Below are 21,639 nucleotides of genomic sequence, written 5' to 3'. Positions count from 1 at the left end.
ATGCTGATATTTTTTCATATTTTACTGATCTGCAGAAACATTCCTTCTTCAGTCTTCTGAACTTCTCCCATCAGTCAACTGACGATACTGGAAAAAATAGGGTTTTTTCCTCACCTGAGGATGCAAGGAAAGGGGTAGGATATACTGAATGCTTCTACTGTAATATTCTTTGTATTCCACATTTGTTGCATCCTTCCCTTCCTATATTTTTTCTCTCTCCTACCCAGGCAACATACAGTCTAGAATTTAATTTCTGGTCAGTATTTTGTGGTGATCAGCACAACACTGATTACAGAACATGTAGGCTTCAGTGAATCACTATTTCATAAAACACATCTACATTTTTATTTTGTCATCCCTTCTCTTTCAGTTTCTCCCCAGAGGTAAACTTTTGTTTCTCTTTCCTTCCCACACCCTTATGTAGGAACTAAGACAATTCTCTTATCTATTACACTGTAGTTGTTTCTCCCAACTAACTTCTGTACCCAACCACAAAAGCAAGTATTAACAAAAATGCTGGGCTGGAAAGGAACATTTTCTCTCCCTCCCCACACATGTAAACCCTAAAATAAGTTTGCTCTGCAATGCCTACCAGCCCTTCAGAAGATGAAGGCCGTCTAAATGCAGCCTCCTGAAAACCATAAAAAATAAATTAAGGTACACTCCAGTTACAGCCTTAGCCCTCTTCTCATTAAATACATGTCACTACTGTGACCAGTGATGGAAGAATAGCCTCCATGCTGTATAAACACAGAATAAAGATACATATGAGCCTGCAGCCTTGGCAATCTACCATGGACACTGGAAGTTTTAAGTGACTAACAACAATAAGGCTAGAAAGAAAATAATTTGTAAGGTTAATTGCTGTGTTCACTGATTTGCTCTATCATAAAGGCTATATTAAACAAAAATCAAAGAAGAAAATCATTCCTGGCCATTTAAAATGTAGTCAATCACGTGAATAAGTAAACATAACTGTGAATAAAATGTAACTGAAATGAAAAAGTAAAGTTATCACAAAGCCAGTATCTGTTAGATACTCTCCAACTAACCTGAAGCATGGTTGTGTGCTGAAGAACTGAAATTGTCATACCAAACAGGCAAGGTTGGTAGGTACTTGAATATGCAATTTAACCATGATATTTCATGACATTCAGGAAGGCCAGAGAGATGACATTCTGAATGTTTCTGGAAAACTTAAGTTCACCTTTATTTCAGATCCATGGAAATTAGGGATATAAGAGACCCATTAGGTGGTTTCCCTGCAACTGCTCATTTTTTCTGCATGAGTTTTCTTTTTGTCTACTCTCAGGACCTTATATTCCAAGAAACTATGTGCTTACTACTTCCTTTCAGAAACTAATCTGTAAAGCAGTAAGTATCATCATGTAAAAGTTTTATCTGACAGCCTAAATTTCCCTTCCATTAAATTAATCCCAATCTCTAGTTTTATTCTTTTTTATTACACTAACTCAACTCCCTCTTTGCTGTTAACACCCTTCAAATATCTCTAGACCTTCTGTTCTCCTTTAATAATCAATTTAACCAAACTATAATCTTTTAATCTTTCTTCATAAACAAACCATTATTCAGCCTCATGAAAACTTTGGTTCTCCCCTGCACTTGCTGCAATTTATCAACATCTTTCTGATAATCTGGAACTTACTTATTCTATCTTGTAAAAGCTCTGACAACAAAATAAAATAATAAAGCAGTAAATCTGTCAATGGCATTTGAAGTCAAAGCACAAAGGAAAGGTCTGAAAGACTAAACAAATGATAAATCCAGGCTTGGACTCAAAGTCAAATACAGTATGACTGACTGCATCACCATCATCAACCTTGATGCAGATAAAGGAGAAAATCCTGAAACACTTCCCTTGACTACAAAATGTACTCAAGGAGGCAAAGGCTGAAGCCCTGCCACGCGAAATTGCAAAGTAGGTCCCTGACAGACAGCATTAAGTAATTCATAGGAGAACAATGTCCAGAAAAGAAGAATGAGCTAATATGGACAGTAAGAAATACATCAGTTGAACAGGTGGTGTTTGTTTGGCTTTTTTGTTAAATTGTTCTTTAAGAAAAAAACCAAGTAGGGACTTAATTAGTACACTATCTATATGTGGGTGGGAAAAGATTTTAAGAATACATAAGAACACCTGTCTGAGGTGTTCTTCAATAAGGGTGGTGAGGCTGGTGAAGGTGAGGCTTCAATAAGGGGAGAAGGCTAGATTTTAAGGCAGCGTCACCTATAAAAGAATCAGCAGGGGAAAAAAACCCACCAAACTTGGTCATGTACAAAAGACACCGTGAACAACCCTGAAAGTTATCACGGGATTGCTCAAAGGATGCTTAATGAACATGCTGAAGCTTCTCAAAGCAGCTCCAATAGCCTACACACCATAATAGTCATCTAATGAGTTAAAATGTATTTAATTCTACTGTGAGCTGCAGTCTACAGCACCTTTGCAGATGGGAAATTCAGCATGCTTTACTGCAAACAACTTTATTAAACACAACATTCCCAAGAAAGAGGGTGAACATACCACTTTTGTGCTTATTCAGAGTATTACTGTTTCCCCTAGCTTGATTTTAGTAACACTGCAGGACTTTGCATCTAAAATTTAATGGCTCCACTGCAGAAATTATTTACTAAGTAAACACATAACTTGGAACAGATGCATAAAAATAACTCTGAAAAGCTGGGCTCCATTAAAGTGGGACTGATTCCATTTAAATCCTAAGTAACCTTACAAAAGATATGTAACCGTGTTATAAATTAGAAGCTTTTAAAATACAGTAAAAATGGTTTACATAAAGCAGGATTAATAATCTTGCATTCACAGAAGATTCTCACAAGCTTATTCAATGCTATTTTTGAAGTCTAGTTTTGAAATGCTGTCAATGATAGCTACAGCTTCTCTGGCACTAGAAAAATCTCAGAGTTGACAGTGATACCAAACAATAGTTTCAACCAGCAGTTTATCAAACTGTACTGAAAATGGTATGGCTGCCACTGAGAAGAATGCATGAAAGATGCACAGCAGTATGCCAGGCCTAACACCCTTTCAACAACAACACCGAAAGCAATTTAGCCTTGTTTGCATTAGTGAAATTGTTTCCAACAGATCCAAAAGGGAGTCACAGAGACCCACAGCTGACAGCCATTGACCACTCCAAGTTAAAAGCATTTCAAATTAAAAAAATGGGAGTTGAAATGCAGCATACATTTATCACTCCCTTCAAACTGTAATAATGACCTTAATGTTTTTAGTATAGTGAGCATACTATTTCTGGTTTAGGAAAAATGAGGTATTTCATTTTAAGGTTACTATGTCCCCTTGTTATGACACTATTTATATTAATCAGCTTAACGGGGAACGATTTACTCAAACCAGCATTTAGTACTGCAAATCTAAAAATATCTGCAATGCAAATTCTTTAAAAGATTAAAGTATAGTATATGCAAGATATGCATACCGCTATCACAGAAGAAAAAAAATCTAAAAATATTAAGGTATTTGTTAGCTGAAGTCAATAATATATTATGCTATGGGGAGAATTTATTTTAAACATTCTATACAAACAGTAACTAATTTCCTGAGCACATGTAACAGGTATTGATTTCATAAGAGAAAAAAAAATTCGGAAATAACATTTTTCTCTGAATATTCTGAAAAATCACACCATCTTCAATTAAGTATCAAACGTACCATTGCAGGGAAAGGTACATTCTCAGCATCATTCTGGTTGACAAGCTTATGTGAAAGATTTTAAACACTTAGCACCGAGCTGAGCAGCATCTTTCTCCTCTGAGGAGTCTGAACATGACAGTGAAGTAGTGAAGTATTCACTGGAAAGCTGAAAGGCAAATCCCACAAGGAGGCAGTAGGCAGCCAACCAGCAAATACCCCCCTGGCAGCAACTGCCTGCTTTATTTTGCACAGGTGAGCAGCCTGGTAAGTGGGCAGCAAAGTTTTAGAGAGCGATTCAGAACTGATCAGGTTTTCCTAACTGCAGCAACCTATGGTTGAAGTTAGGCGCAGAACAAACTGAAATGACATTTTACTACACGCCCTGGTAAGGTTTGATTATTGACCTCACTCCTTGTGTAGGAGTTCAGTGAAACAGCTTCACTTTAATGTGTTCTGTAAATTCAATGACCATTTGTTATGATGATTCCTGTCCACTTTGGTGACTGAGCTTTAGTCAAAAAATAATGTTTATTGAGCAAAGGGTACAAATAAGATAAACATTTATGGATCAAGCCTGTATAAATATTTATCTTTTGAAACACACTGCATGAAACCAGGCATGAAACCAGCAAGCAACATCAGGATGGCCCTGTAGGACACATTTCTAAAAGTACTGATGGCATGTTTACTCTGTACTGGTTTTTAGACCTACTCAAGCATAGGTCTCTGACTGCTCTCTTGCCATTCTGTGCACTCCAAGGCAAGGCTAAGCAGTCATCGCTTTAACTGAGACAAACAAAGTAGGGTCCTGCCATTCATATTACCCACTGTCCTGAGATGAAGATCACAAAAGGAAATGCATGTGGCCTGAATTTTTTTTCTATTATTTGGTGGCTCTCTCCAGGGACTAGAGGGCATGGCTGAACTGGTTATGGAAAACATTGAGCCAATGTGTCTTCCAGCAAGATCTAATTCTGCATCAGCTCCAGGCACTATTTAGATAAAACTCTCGAAAATTCCCTGTCTCTCAGTTGCCTTTTGAAGTCAACTTCTGAATGCTACCAAGAAGTCTTCAAACAGTTAATCTCCAGCCATCCTTCTCTTGCCATAAAGAAGGATGAGGCCATTCTGCTGTTGACACCATTTCTGCCTCGCAAGATGTCAGGTGCTGGAACTGCAGGAACTGAGCAGAACAACCAGTCCTTGTATTAATTCCACTCTCCATAGCAACAGTAACATTGCTCTTGTCTCCTTAGCCAGTCCCATAGTCCTCTTCCAGGCTGGGGCAAACTCGGAGCTGGTAATATGACCTCCAAGGAAATATCCAATTCCCAATACAAGAATGCCACTACAATTGCCAAGGAGCATCTCCATCCTTTATTGGATGTGGGGGGGGAACATTGTCACTGAGGAAGAGGAAAAGGCTGAGGTACTTAATGCTTTCTTTGCCTCAGTCTTTAACAGGCAGACCAGTTATCCTCAAGGTATTCAGCCCCCTGAGCTGGAAGACAGGGACGGTGAGCAGGAGAAACCGCCCATAATCCAAGAGGAAGCAGTCAGTGACCTGCTACACCACCTGGACGCTCACAAGTCTATGGGGCCGGATGGGATCCACCCGAGAGTGCTGAGGGAGCTGGCGGAGGAGCTCACCAAGCCACTCTCCATCATTTATCAGCAGTCCTGGTTAACGGGGGAGGTCCAGGATGACTGGAGGCTTGCCAAAGTGACACCCATCTACAAGACGGGCCGGAAGGAGGATCCGGGGAACTACAGGCCTGTCAGCCTGACCTCGGTGCTGGGGAAGATTATGGAGCGGTTCATCTTGAGGGCGCTCACAAGGCATGAGTGGGACAACCAGGGCATCAGGCCCAGCCAGCACAGGTTCATGAGAGGCAGGTCCTGCTTGACCAACCTGATCTCCTTCTATGACCAGGTGACCTGCCTAGTGGATGAGGGAAAGGCTGTGGAGGTGGTCTACCTGGACTTCAGGAAGGCCTTTGACACTGTCTCCCACAGCATTCTCCTCGAGAAGCTGGCGGCTCACGGCTTAGACAGGTGCACTCTGCACTGGGTCAAAAACTGGCTGGACGGCCGGGCCCAGAGAGTTGAGGTGAATGGAGTTACATCCAGTTGGCGGCCGGTCATGAGCGGTGTTCCCCAGGGCTCAGTATTGGGGCCGGTCTTGTTCAACATCTTTATCAATGATCTGGATGAGGGGACCGAGTCCTCCCTCAGTCAATTTGCAGACGACACCAGGTTGGGCGGGAGTGTTGATCTGCTCGAGGGTAGGAAGGCTCTGCAGAGGGACCTGGACAGGCTGCATCGATGGGCCCAGGCCAACTGTATGAGATTCAACAAGGCCAAGTGCCGGGTCCTGCACTTCGGCCACAACAACCCCCTGCAGCGCTACAGGCTTGGGGAAGAGTGGCTGGAAAGCTGCCTGGCGGAAGAGGACCTGGGGGTGTTGGTCGACAGCCGGCTGGACATGAGCTGGCAGTGTGCCCAGGCGGCCAAGAAGGCCAATGGCATCCTGGCCTGTATCAGAAATCGTGTGGCCAGCAGGAGGAGGGAAGTGATCATGCCCCTGTACTCGGCACTGGTGAGGCCGCACCTCGAATACTGTGTTCAGTTTTGGACCCCTCACTACAAGAAGGACATCGAGGTGTTAAAGCGTGTCCAGAGAAGGGCAAGGAAGCTGGTGAAGGGTCTGGAGAACAAGTCCCATGAGGAGCGGCTGAGGGAACTGGGACTGTTCAGCCTGGAGAAAAGGAGGCTGAGGGGAGACCTCATCGCTCTCTACAACTACCTGAAAGGAGGCTGTAGCGAGGTGGGGGTCAGTCTCTTCTCCCAAGTAACTAGTGATAGGACGAGAGGAAATGGCCTCAAGTTGCACCAGGGGAGGTTTAGATTGGACATGAGGAAAAATTTCTTTACTGAACGAGTGGTTAAACATTGGAACAGGCTGCCCAGGGAAGTGGTTGAGTCCCCATCCCTGAAGTATTTAAAAGACGTGTCGATGAGGCACTTAGGGACATGGTTTATTGGGCATGGTGGTGTCGGATTGACGGTTAGACTCAATCTTAGAGGTCTTTTCCAACCTTAATGTTTCTATGATTCTATGAATGCTGTTCTAATTCCAGATTTCTCATACTTGGGCGTAGATCAGCAATGGTTTTTGTTGGTTTGGGTTTGGGGTAATGCAAACTTGTGGAGGGTCAGATTAACAATTGCAAATTTGAATGATGCTACCAGATAAGAATCATTAGTAGACTTAGTAAAAAATAATTAACAGTCAGACCAGGAAAATATACAATGATGTTATTTACCAGAAGAGCTTCCATAAGGATGCTTTGCCTTGCAAAGTCAGTTCCAAAACAGAGCATTGTTTTGCCTTAATTTTTTTTTCTGTCTTCCCCAGAGGTTACTGGTGCAAAGTGCATTGCACAATAAAGTTCTGCAGTGGCTGATCTGAATGAAAGATGTTTGAAACAACCGAGACAATCCAGCCACCTTTGTACACTTCAGAGGTCTCCCTTCATGAAACATACCTCCTCAAATACTAACGTCACTGAAGTCTAAAGGGTCTGAAGGATGAAATACTTGTCACGTTCACCTATTTCTTATGCAGTTGACACTGAATTGACAAGCCTGCATTACAGCATATTCCTTTAGTTAAGCCATCAGTGTGCTCCACTCAGAGATGTGGAACCCTTAGTGGGAATGAAATTGCAGGGAACCTCATTTTGAGCATGTGGGAGATGGACATCTGGAATTAACAGATGTGGAAAGGCTCCTAGTGGGAACTGAAATGGCAGCATTTATTGGATATTCTGAAAAAAAAAAAATTCATGAAAATCAGTTACTCCATGTTCATGAATATGTATCTTTTTTGCAGGGACCTTTCTTCAGGCTCTGTATTCACTGTCTGTCTAGACTGCAGAATCTGTTTCCCAGAGTCTGCTTTTGATTCTTTATTCAAAACAGACCCTGTCTTTCAGGGACACCGTCATCTCCTCAAAGTCCTAAAGATCTTCAGTGCTTTGGGCACTCTCCACAGTGTTCTGCAATGGATGACAAACTAGCATTTTACCAAGGGAAGCTAATTCATCAAAGGAAAAGTGTGTGCTTGGAGCTTTCCCCCCCATTTCCCCTTCTTAAGGATTCTGCTGGAGCACATCTCTCCTGCAACTTCTTTCCAACATCTGATTCACTAAACACGTATCTTCACGCTACAGTGGCTGTTTTTAAGGCAAACTACATTGTCACCTCATTCCAAAGATCACATTAAAATCCAGGGCCTCCGAATGGTTCCACCTAAATGCTGGCTTTAAAGCTGAGCACGGTAAGCAGCCCTACAACAAGAAGGGACACCTGAAGAAACAGATACAGACTAGTACAAAAAAAAAAAAAAAAAAAAAAAAAGGAAGCACAGGATAGCAGTGGAGGATTGCCAGGATGTTGTGAAATGCACATGTATCCATACAAACCTTAATACATATCACTCAACCTGAAATAAGTGATAAAACCATTAACAAGTGAATTATCTAATTTCTGGGCAGTTGTTTTGAAAGATTGTATCGTGGATATGGTACATTTTAGAGAATGAGGAAGTTGGTGCACAGTCCCTCTTTTCATAAAATTCATTATGGCTGAACCTCTGTATCCATTCATTGAAATATACATGTCTTTCCATGTGCCTAACACTGCAACACATCAGGGCTTTAAAAATCATAAAAGAACTGAGTTTCAGATTTTCAGAGAGAGGAAACCTTTGTGCTGTACCACCCAAAGAAATTACAACTTTGATCTCCTTCTACCCACCTATTCCTTTATCTAAAACAAACTGTCAAAACCTCTAAATATAACAGTGAAATAAAAGAACATGAAGTACTGCACAGGTGCTATTCGCACATTAATCTGCTGCAAATAAGAATTGTCACTCTCATTACAACTAATTCTTATTAAAATGTGCAAGTGAGATCCAAATTACATAATTTATAAACAAATTAACATTCATTTGAAAACAGTTAACTACAGCCAAGTGGTTTCACTTGCAAGTGTGATTTTAGATAAGCATACAGAACGGAATGCTTTGTTTTAAAAGGAAATAATTTGTGGCACAAGGACCTATTGCACCATCCCATCTCACTGAATCTAGCCACTAAATCACGAGTACCATAGATGTTTTTCCTGTTAGCATTAGCAATACAATGTATGTATTCTAGAACCCTACTCAGACATTGTTTCTATCAGCATATTGCTGATAACAAAGAAGGTAAGATTCTACCATAAGGCAAAAATAGTTTTTATAAACTTGCACCCCTTTATTATGTCAGCCTCAGTCTCGCTAAGAAGAAAATATTTTTAAACAAACACGCAAAAACTATGGAAGTACATTAAGATAGAATGATGCCATTTAGAAAATAATGAAGTAGGGTAATTATGCGTATACCTTTTTGTGAAAAACACTGCAGAGGCCTCTCTCTATATCTGGCAGCTTACAAAGAAGATTTCGAATCTGACCAAACACACTGGATTCTGACAGTAGCATTTCAGACACAGCATCAAGCCGGGCATTTATTTCACTGTAAAAGAATAATCATAAGATCAATAAAACTTGTGTTTCTCTGAGGGGAAGGCATATAGCTAGTGAAATTTTTCCTTTTGTTTGTTTTGGTTTTGTTGGGTTTTTTTTAAACTTTGACTAAGGCCACATTCTCATCACTAGGTAAGTAGAAGAATTAAGAAATGCAGAAGATTTTGTGCTTTCATTCAAGATGCAAGCAAGATCCTGGATATAAGCTCATTATCCCCTCTCCATGCTCAAAACAGCCAAATATACACTTCAGTGCCCACGTCTACATGTTATTCTAGTGGTACATAATATGAGCAATACTGAATCCTGAATATCCAATCTTAAATTTGCAGACAAGTACCTGGGGGAGGGGCAGGGGGAGTTTACATTTGAATTCTATGTAGCATACTATATTCCAACAGGGTATAAATATTGCTTACCATTTTGCCCCTCTACTTTTGATCCAGACCAGCAGTTGTTAATTACGTGAATCAGAACCATGTTGGGTTTTTGGCTTTTTTTTTTTTTAAAAAAAAACCCTGTAACATTAATCTCCATATTTCAGGATTGAAGTCAATCAATGAGGAAACACTTTTTATGTGAAGAAACAGTTCTATAGTTATTTGCACCTTCCTTACAATCATGTTCTTACAGCCACTGTCAGAAAAGAGCTTTAAAATGGACAACCTACTGTCAAGGTTCACCTTGATTTACACTGCTGCTAATGGCACAGCTACAACTTTCAATATATCCATGAACTGGCTGTAGATTGCAGAGCTAAGGTAAACTCCGTATCTGCTTTTTGTGCAACCAAATTGCCTCAGTGCTGCTTTCTAGGAAAAGACTGAGATTAGGGGTACATGGGTTCATCAAAACATACAGGTTAGGAGTTTATCTTTGGGAGCTAGTGAACCAAAGCACCGTCAGTGCATGCAGCCCAAAGGAAATAGAGCGAAAGGTAGCAAGTTCACTGTAAGAGAGCAGTGAAAGAGATTTGTCAAAGCTGACTAGCACGATTCCTCTGAACGTAGCTTTTCCACATTCAGGCTTTATCTCTGAGGTAACTGTGTGCACTACAAAACAGAGTCAACTAGGTGAAAGCTGTGCTAAGATTTGTTGAGGTTTCACGACAAAAACATCTGCTCCAGATCATATGTTTCCCCAGACCCCTCCAACAAAGTGCCGCTGGGCAGGATCTGCGGGTACCAGCACGCTGGAAGGCTTTAGCCAGCATTCGGAAAGTTTCTGGCAAGTAAGGCTGAATCTGAAACATGATGTTCCAAGAAACTTTAAAAATCCTCAAGACATCGCAGTGCTTATTTTAAAATCCTTGTGTTTTCTCCCAGAATGGCAACTAAGCCTTATCGCAACTTTCTCCTCCTGAGACAAGAAAGTTCAAAAATCCCCATGCTGCTGTGTGTGAGTCTGTCCACCCTTGGCAGGTTAAGAAGAAAGCAGTCTTTTGATACCAACACTTTGTATACCAGCCAAGTGTGTGCAAGGCAAATACAGCCCAGCCCATGTCTGTTCTCACGGACCAGCGAGATGCTTAGAGCTCAGCCAGCACAGAGGGATAAAAACTAAGGATGCAATCAAAATGTAATATTTTGGGGAAGACTGCCTGTCTTGCCCATGGCTTTTGCTGCAGAACTGCCGTGCCACCTGCCACTGTAGCTGCTAACAAATACTATCCACGAAGAAATCAACAAAATTAGGGAGCTCCACAGGTTGCAGACGTTACAACAGACTGCAGTCAGAGGCCTCTGGCCCCAAAGACAGCTAAATCTAAGAGTTCTTGAAATTTTATTACATAGCATGTGAAAGGGAGAACATCATGACTGGATGTGCACTTGGATACACATAAATCTAACACCATTTAAGTGCCAGGATTTTTTCAGTGACATACTGCTTTATACTAAAACAGTAAAACCATCCCCTCTTTTGTCACAAATGACACATATTCATTCCCAGAGCAGCCCTGCTGTACAACGCCAGGATTTGCAGTGCCCCACCTGTCACCATCTACCTGGAGTGCAGGTAGATGCACTCCTCCATAGCCACCGTATGAATTGGGGATGGACTCTCCGGGCACCCTGGGAACTCACTCTGTTATCTCTGAACTGGACAGCAGAGACTCTGATCACACCACAGGACGAAAAATACTCCACTATCCTAAAAGACTGCTTTTTCCCAGCCCTGAGGCAAACAGAAATGTCAGACTTCGTAGGCTCTGCTTAGCAGTCCTCTTGCAGGTCACAAGAATACCTTCTTCTTCCCCACTACCATTCCACTCCTCCAGCAATGCCAAATGCACAAAATTAAACATTTCTCCCGTTCCTCTGGGCAGCCAGACAACCTGCAAACAACATCAGCAGACAGCAGATACCCTCAGTGCAACCGCTCAGATCTGTAGTGGCTGTTTTCAGCATAGAACACATCCAAGCTTTAAATCTGATCCTTAAGAGCCACAATCACGTATCTGGTGTAGACTGGCAGGGTTACTAAAAGTTATGCAACCAAATAACCAAAGAGCAAGCTGTTGGCATCCACGCAGCATATTCAAGACAGTAGAGATTTAAGCTCTGTACATCAATTAGTGAGGCGCTCTAAACTACAGCTGGATAATGGAAAGGAAATTGAGAAGTGTTAATATCAGTGACAAAGTAATAAAATACCCCGAGTACGCAGCTTTGAAGCTAGCGGTTATACTGAAATTCTGAAAGGTCAGTATCATCAGCCACAATTACATTTTCATGGAGAATTATTAAATTCGCTGTACTTGAGACCCTGGAACACTGCTCTGCATGAAGGAGTACTGAACTGTTAAATTATAAACACATGTACCTTAAAGAAGAAAATAATCTGTATTTTTATTATAAAAAGCATGTGTAAGCAGCAGAATTCTGTTCCAGAACACTGTCACTTAATTTAAATAGCATGATTATATCTATGTGGCCAATCGAAAACACACCGTAATATGTAAAATAGATGCAGATATTCAAAAAAATCCTCCCTTCAAAGCTTAATCTGCACTTTAATCATCCCCACATATGGCTATGTTACTGTAGCTCCACTAATCTAAAACTAAGCATCCATACAGTTTTTCTGCTTTAATCCCACAAATAAGAAAGGGTCAGGAAAACGGCATCCAGTATTGAATGACCCATTTTTTCCACCTGTAAACAAAACATACTGGGATTCCTATTTCAAAAGCCAGAAAGTACAGTGAAGAACTATATAAAACTACATGTATATGATGTAGGAAGGACAGGGAAGAGAAATGATAAAAACAGCCAGATTATTAATTTCAAAGTATGCTTTTAAACTTTAAATATTTATACGTCAACTAATAAACATTTTGTTGAGCCCAAATATATTATACTGATCAGTTGTTAAACCACCTCAAAAGAAATTTGTTCTGCACTGTACATTCAGCCCATTTGATGTACAGTTTGGAGTTTCTAATATCTTCATGATCTGGAAAAAAATTGCACCACTAGAAAATTTGAATCTAACATTATACAAAGAAACTCAACAGCTTATGCTAAGAAACTGTGTCACATTTCATAAACTGGCTACTCTTTCATTCCCTATTTAGGTGCGATATTAGCCTGTTCTTTCCCATCTGTATAAATCGTGTCAGCAATCTGAGCTCTATCCAATTTTCCAAACAATCTTCTGTGAAATAATGTAACATAAGTCAGTTGACTAAAGCAATACGCTTACTTCTGCCATACTCTCCATCTAAGAATAGCATCATTAATACAAAAATCATTTTGCAATGTATTTAAACATAACAAAATCTAACTGCAGAATTTTTTATTCTAGTCATTTAAAAGAACTACTTGAAATTATATCATGAGATACTCCCCTGTATTATTCTGCTGCTAGATATGTGAACAATACAGAAAATTAGCAAATACGAAAATATTGGAATCCTGAACTAAAAATTATTTTGACAAAGCAGAAGGCTGCAGATAGGAATGCAGTGCACTGAATTAACATCTGAACATCTTAATCTAAACAGCGTTGCTGGTTGCTACTATGCTAACAGATCTGCTGATCTCTCATACAGTGAAGCAAATCTAACATTTTTAGATGTGACAATATATCATTACATTTAAAGCAGAGTGAAATTGATAATGTAACTGCTATATAAGAACCGCAGAAAATTTTCAGTCATATAAGGTTTTATTTTTATACAAGATAAATAAATACAAATTTATCAGAAATCTCTCAACTTATGATAAATGCACAAAGTATGAGTTCATTTGTCACGGTAAGGACATAGGTCAAGTACAGTGAATGTATAAAATTGAAATTAATTTTATTAAATATGTTTAGAGACCACAGCAATATGTAAAATTACCAGTCACAAGAACTCAACACCTGATAAAATATAATGAAGAGTATGAAACAACAAACGTTGCTTTCCATGAACTATATTATCTAGATCAAAGCCTAGCAGCCTCCTGCCTAACTACAGCATTTCAAAGAAAGAAAATATATTACTAAACATTGGGAAAATGCAAGATACACACGGGTATCAACTGTGCTTGAGGAAGTCCCTGAACTGCAAATTGCTGCAAGCTGGGAGAGTGCTCTGGGGAGGTAACATTACCCAGTTGCCCTGTTCTCACACTCTCCTCTGATACTGGCTACTTTCAAACACAGGACAAGGGGAAGGCTATTCTGACTTCTGTTCCTTTATATTTTGTCTCGCTTATACATTTCTTCTTGACCTTCCTTCAGAACACAGTTTACAAACAAAGACTTTATATGAGTTGATCAAGTTAAAGGCCATGTTAAGTAGTACAGAGTGTTTTCTGCTTTAGACCACTCTCTTTCATAACAAGCAATTAATGCCATCAAAACCCAAAGCCGCGGTAGAATTAACACTATGCAATCAATAAACTGTATATGTCTTTTTAAAGAACAAGAAAACAAAAAAAATCAGTCTATCGCTGGCTTTTTTCTTAAGTGGCTAAGTTAGAATCTGGCTAACTTTATGGGATAAATCTTGAATTGTTAAACTGTGCTGTGAGTGCTGTAATTTTATGCATTAGTAACAATGAAAAAGTACAAACAAGGGTAATTATATCATAATTACTACGGTGAAATTTAAATGAAACCTAAAAAAATTTAACATCCTTCTGGATCTGTTCACTTGTTTTTCTGTATGCGGGAGAAACAGTAATTTACTCTCAAAACTCCTAATGTCTCATACCCCTCCAGAGAGGTCCAACGTTCCCTTAAATAAACATGCAGCCATGAGAAGACAATATTCCTGAATGGATCTCAAATACTTAACAGCAATATACAAGTTCTATAAACTTTGTCTTCACATCTGTTAAAAGAATGTATAAAATATGCAAATGGTAATCAAACACTTTTGTTTATGTTCACACACAATATATTTCAGCTATTTGTGCCAAAAAAGGGAACCGTTAGCTACTTTAGCCAACATGAAAGAATGCCTGATTAGTACATTTATGAGGAGTTAGACACAGCATTCAATGGTACCAAAACACAGCTAGCAAAAGTGAATGAATACATGTGATGATGCTGCAATCTTTTTCTTTACCACAACAATTTTGAGATCTCAGGCATATGCTGTAACCTGCATTTGTGCATTTTATATTGGCACTGATGCTATAAAATCTTTATTCTTGGGAGGAAAATTTAGCCTGTGAAATTCTGCTGCAGGATGGATGGATTTTATTCCTAAATCTCTGCTGCAAAAGAAGATTCTAATCCAGCTCTGGATGATGATGGTATCAAATGGAAATCAGTTTAACTCTGAATTAAGATGGGTTTCTTTAAAGACCTTTAGGTAGTTTGTTTTACTGCACAGATCTCTTAATTATGGGAACAAGGACAAAGTCAAACTTGAAAGACTTTCCTTTAGGACTGTACTTTGTGTATAGAAGTATAAATAAAACAGCACTCAATACATTCAAAGTGAGAGGATTTAGAACAAGCTATTTTTATACTAGGAAAGACATGTCATTGCCAACATCACTATAAAGACACCCTCTTCTTCCCAGTTCTACAGTACATTTCCTCCAAATAAAAGTCACATTGCATTAGTAATACCAATTTACACTCTTTCTCTTCTTTAATGGTAGATAAGGAACTGTCTGCAGTTCTGAATTGTGCAGTTCTGAATTTGCTTACAGCCATTCTATGCTTTTGCAGGCAAAGTATATTCAGACTAATAGAAATTATTAATACTGTCCTACAAGGCTTCGATTCAGCCTCAATAAAAGCATCATCTCATTCAGAACTGGAAGAAAAGGGGCACAACAAAGGCTACCAGAATCATAGGAAAAAATGGAAATCCTATTTTTGAGGGTGATTAAAAATTTGGTTTGTCTAGCCTGCAAAGCAAAGGTTAAAGTGTTTTTGGTAACTCTCTAAATACATACAATTTTTCTCCTTCCTTGAGATTTAAACATCAGCTTTAACTAGAAAAAGATCAAATGAGTATAAATTGACTACAAAGAAATGCAGGCAAGAAACTACACAGAGAGTTCAAACCACTGAAGTCCCGTATTCACTTCTGGCAAACAGTGTGTCTTGGAGACAAGAACATGAACTACACCACTGTTAAGCTGAAATACATCTACAGGTTGGGGTGAATCTGGGGCCAAAAAGGTGAGCTCATCCTAATGGGGCTTTAAGTGTTTGATTTGCTGATACCCCCTGCGGCACCCAAAAAGAGGTTTCGTTGCCATGTATTTGATCTGGTCTGGAATACTTTTTAACTAATTAATTACATGCTTCTGGACTCCTACTGATGGCCTGGAGGAATTGAGAGACTTCTCCGTCCCCAGCCTTTCACCACCACCCCGGCACCAGAGATACCAGCAGGGTACTGGACACAGCAGTTCACTGTGAGCACTGAGAAAACACTGAGCCTTGTGCTGGCTACGCCTTGCCACCGGCTCAGGGTCCACACAGAAAGCAGGGAGAGGGACACTGGGCCTCCAGGTGAGGTGGGCATTGCCCACTGTTATCTCATAAGTCCTCTGTTACGGCAGAGGCCCAAAACATTGATGAAACCTTTGATCACCACTCCCTTCCTGCGGCACACTATGTTATGTTAGAGGCTTTTAATTTTTTGTTCTACATTTACTCCAGTACATTAAGTATACTCTGTGGCTTGCAGTACACCAGAACAGACACGTGTATCCCCAAAACACAGACGTGAAGTTGTGTGTGTGGGCAAGAGGGTTGGGTTTTTTTTCCCTATTTCAACACAAGCTGACAAGGACAAAGCCTATTCACCCCAAAGCCCTGAGCAAGCTTTCTGTGCTGGAAGTTGCATGACTTCTGAACTCTATATTTAGGGCATTCTGCTCTCCATAATCTTATCGTTAACCTCATTACATTAGCTTCTGCACATCATACATAACATATTAAAAAACTAAGAGAGTCAACAGAATATTAAAGAAATACAATTTAGGTACTTGTGGATCACTCAGTCTGTTTAAGCTACTTCAAACCACAAACACCCTCAAAAAACGGTAGATACCACCCCAAAGAGAGAGTGAGCATTGTGCAAACTAATTTGTTCACATCACACACACAACAAACATTTTATTACTTCCAGTTCTCCACCCCCTACACCTAAGCTTTTAAAATTTTGCACTAGATACTTTTCTAACTCATTAACTAAGCACTTTTGCAACAAAGGCAAACACCAGCATTTTCCAGGTTATCTTCCACTTAGATAGCAAAGTCTCTACCTTCTCCCTGGCTACAGTACTAGAAATGACACTTCATGATGTCCACCCACTGATATTTAAAACATATTCTACCTCTCCAGGAATAGACTAGGGAGAAAAAAAACAATCTCTCTTATGCAATGCTTTCTATACATATGGGCCACAGAGCTCTCTGCACAGGAATGGAATTGTACACATGTTCCCCTACAGCAGCTATAAATCGCTCAGTATGATAGATCCATCATTTATCTCAAGTTCTACTTCAAGCACCTAGTCACAGCTTTATTAGCTTTACAGCCTCATGTAATATGGAAATAATAAACCTCCATATAATTGTGCTACTCATCCACTTTTTTCAGTTTTGAAATCTTTGCTCAATTCCAGCCAACCTTGACAAGGTCTATGAAGATGTTTGTTTGATCTCAAGGAAACAAATTTCCTACAAATTGCGCAAGAATCAACAGCTGAGCAAGGCACAGACACAGATTAATACTCAATGAGGAAAAGGATGCAAGATTTGTTCCACAGTTTTCTGTTCTGTTTGGACTCCAGACTGGGCAAGCAGCATTGCTATAGCCTGGAGCTGGTCATAACACTTAGGGAATAGGAAAGGGAGATGCAAAGATAGGGTGGGAAGGAGTGAGTAACCATGGATATAACAGGAGGAAAAGACACAGTTTGCAGAGATGAGGCTTCAGATTGTCCACGTGCAGGGCAACAACTTCCTTGAACTTTCTTTTGTATCACTGCCATAGAACAACATATCCATAATACACAACAACAAAACAAGATGCAAACCAGATCCAGGTTTGCTTAACCAGGCCTATGTTAAGCTTATCTTTCTCCTCTTCCTGTAGCTATTCAAAAAGCAATGACTGTTTCACATCAACTTCAGAGGTTCTGAGATTAATTTTGCACTAGGAAAGAAATTATTTGTAAACATTGCGCACATACAAAGACACGAAGATCGCATTGTGTTACAACACTGTATCCTGAGAACCGTCCTTAGCCCTTTTGCTCTTAAGTATGATAACACACAGCTCTACTCCTTCTCCTGCTGAAACTCCATTGCCTGACAGAGAAACTGCACGTTTCATTCAGTCAAAAATGTTCCAATAAAGTCAGCTTTCTACTTCCCTTTTCCTTCCGCTCGCCTTACAGAAGTTAGGTGAGAAAGGCACTTGATGGAACTTACATTTCAGAGGCAAGAAAGGCAAGATAGGCAAGGCAAGATAACACTTCTGTAATCCACAGAGATATAACTCCTACAAAAAACAATGACTTTCCCGATTCCTCTTAAAAAGCTCAGTCATCGATGACTCATACAGTCTTATCATCTTCATATACGGAGGTGAATAAGTGAGGACATTACACCTTCCTTGGTTAAGCCTTTTTTTTTTTTTTTTTGAAATTGCACATGCCTAATGCTTAAAACCTTTTCTTGTTAGTCTCTAAATGTGTTACATCACCGATGATCTAATGGATATCTTCAAGCTTGCCCAAATGAGGTGTCTGTACACATTCTACCTTTATTCAACCTACTGTATCATATCTCCCCTGGAAATTTAGTCATCATCCCAAGCAATTTTCAACTATAAGGCATAAAGCAGTAATTACACCCTCTCACTTTTTGATAGGGAAATGCACCTACCCACTGACTGGAAAAGATGCAGTACAGAAATCTTACTTCCTCTGAAAACGTCACTCCAGGAGGCACAGGTGAATTACAATTACAGAATGTTCTCTAAGTGCATTTGTGTGCATTACTGGAAACAATACTGCTGAATGTCTGATGCACTAAGTACATGAAATTACAACTTAGAGTCAGAAAGGGAAAAATACAAAGAAACAAAATAGCTTTTTTAGCTTCCACTGACGAGTATTGTCATCTCCAACCATAGAACCTCCTTCCATACTGAGAAAGAAGGCTGAAAAAGAGAAGTATCAATCTCCAGAAGTAGCAAAGAGCAGAGGAGAAAGAGAAGAAACCAAAACTGCAAACTTGTGAAGCTGGTTCTGCACTGAGACAAGGGAGAATTTAAACTAAACTTGCTGGTTAAGAAGGAAGGCCTGAAGTCCCCAGGCAAGCAGTTTTCTATCCTCTGTGTCCGGATAAGAAATCTGTCTATTATACTGTTGAATGGTATTTCACCCGCTGCATCACATATGTGATCATTTGCGAGAAAATTGGTTAGAGGCACTCCTTTTCAGGTTCCCATCCTCAGTGCTGCCACCACACCAGACCAGAGCCTGTGCTGTGGCTCCCCCCACTGACAACTTTACAAACAATTCCCAAAAGGTCATAAGGTGCCTCAAGGGCAGGAAAAGAAATAAACTAATTTATTTCAATTTATTCCTGTAAAGTGGCCCAGAAATTCTATCTATATGCTTTTTAAGGTGAAGACCAGGCACATAACCAACTTCCATAAAGTCTAATACTATTTAGGTCGGTTACATCAAAAGCCTGATCAAAAGAAGAAGAATTAAAAAAAAAAAAAGGCATACTGAAATCAACTTATTAAATCCCTGCCAGAAACTACAGCGTGAAACAGTCTAACCAGTACGGCTCCTACAAATGAAAAAGGTCTCTAATATTCTAAATTAACAAAATAGGAGGGAAAAAATAGTTACGTGCTTTTCTTACACTACTGAGAAAAGATCCTTACAGAAAGGCTAATAAGAAAATTAAGCAGCGATGCTTCAGAAGTATAATGCTTTAATGTATTAAAAATTGGTAAAGGAAAGAAAAAATGCTTCTGTAGAAACATTTGTAAATTACCAACAACAGCAAGACACTAAAACATTGGTATACCTCACTACTTAAAACTGTTAAAAATTAAGAAAAATTTACAAAAGTAGAACAGAGAGAAAAATTACTTTAGATAACCAAACCAAAAGGATTTTTTGTATGCTATAGCTGAAGTGAACAAAGTGCAATTGAGTAAACTCTACATTGACAATGCTCACAGAATGCACATTCGAAAGAATAAATCCAAAAACTTAAAATGTAGGCAACAAACATTCCATGGACTCAATACTCTTATTTACTACATATTCAAGTATAACACTCCAATAAAGCCTGCAAAGACAAATCAGGAAAGATGGAGTCCATTTCAAGATGGAGACAAGTAAAAACAAGCATGCTAGTACTAAAAATAAAGCATTTCTAAAGCATTAATAAATAAAGCATAGCTCAAAATACAAGAGTGACCAAACAATCATCACATTTCAGAACTAATAAAAAGAAATACTTTCATATGCAATACATTGCATACAGGGATTACAGAAACATCCACAGCTACTTTAGAACAAATTAAATACATTCAGAATGCAAATACTTGTGAAGCAAGAAAGACATCAAACATTAATTGGCAAGTTTAGGAATGAAACATCTTCCAATAGCAGGTAATCCTCATCCATTGTCTGAAAAAGGATACCAAATTAGAATGGTACCCAATCTGATTTCTGCATAGGAATTTCTAACTTTCTCCAAACCTACTACTCTGAACTACTTAGATGTTCTGTGCCCAAACAGAGCAGTTTAACTCTTTCGAACCTGTATATAACGTCCACATTTTCTATCATACCATTTCCTGTGTAAATTCTACTATGGATCTCAGGTCTTCAGGAAAAATAAATACATTGGGCATGCTCAACAACGTAATTTTGAAATACAAATTTAGCCCAAGATAAAGAACTATCTCACCTGGACTTCATGAGGGGCTGGGTTACCCATTTCTTCAATCTCCGACGTCCAAAGGAAGTTCTAGTATGATCCAAGACCCAGAGTAGGCTTCCTTTTGTTTTCATATCAGTCTAAAATAATAAAAATAGCATCATTATTTTTAACTGAACAATCAATTATGTAGTTAAAGGATCTTCACCACACTACTTAAACATTCTGTTTAGGCTTTAAGATATGGGAACTGCATGTTCATTTACTGATCTTGTTCACCAACAATGCCTTACATAAAGTACCTCCAACAGTCATAAGATACTTAAGTATGTTTTTCCTTTAGCCAGAAAATCTTTTTCGAAAATGACCGGAATAAGTTAAACAAGTTAAACTAAGTCTGTGCATAAAGGTCTGTGCAGTAGCACAAAAGAAAAAACAAACTCTACTGCAGTCCTATCACTTGACTGCAGTTGCTCAAGAACTCAAACTTTAGGAAAGTTCTTTGCTAGTCAAAGGGCAGTAAGGTTCCTAACTCATACTAAAAGCCAGCACAGATTAACTTCGATTTATGCCTCTGAAAACTTAATCCTCCTTCAGTTTGATCCCCTTTAAAATATTTTAAACCTTCTGGGTGAGATTTGCAAACTAACTTAACTAACTTCATTGGGAAGTATGAAGTTATGTATGAAGTATGAAGTATGTCAAGCAGCTGTGTAAATCTCAGTATTTATTAAAAAAAACATTACATTTGTCCTTACCTGATTCTGTAAAATTTCGAGATTTTTCATTGTTGTCCCATTAATTGTCATGTGTTCAGTTTCACTTGACAACCGTTTGAAATTGCTGGGGAGAGGAATTTTATATGTTATATTTTAAATTCAGGCACAGACGTAACAGTGAAACACTGTCAAGTTTCTCACATTAGAGAATTCATTAGTTATGCAAAATAAAAAAAAAATCAAGA

At 39.1% G+C, this 21,639-nt stretch overlaps 1 protein-coding gene across 2 annotated transcripts in view; it reads right to left on the bottom strand.

Moving 5' to 3' along the window:
* The window catches only part of MSH3 (mutS homolog 3), a 124,168-nt gene that overhangs the window by 51,157 nt on the left and 51,372 nt on the right, over positions 1-21,639 (bottom strand). For both annotated transcript variants that reach the window (XM_076362797.1, XM_076362798.1), the window contains exons 11-13: positions 21,434-21,518; positions 20,706-20,815; positions 9,147-9,279 (exon numbers count right to left, since the gene is read on the bottom strand). In XM_076362797.1, the coding sequence (XP_076218912.1) occupies positions 9,147-9,279; positions 20,706-20,815; positions 21,434-21,518 (328 nt within the window). The remainder of the gene's footprint in view (positions 1-9,146; positions 9,280-20,705; positions 20,816-21,433; positions 21,519-21,639) is intronic.

This window comes from Aptenodytes patagonicus, chromosome Z (genome assembly GCF_965638725.1).
Source record: "Aptenodytes patagonicus chromosome Z, bAptPat1.pri.cur, whole genome shotgun sequence".
Classification (NCBI taxonomy): Eukaryota; Metazoa; Chordata; class Aves; order Sphenisciformes; family Spheniscidae; genus Aptenodytes; species Aptenodytes patagonicus.
Note: the sequence above shows the minus strand (reverse complement) of the source record. Positions and strands in the feature narration are given on the sequence as shown.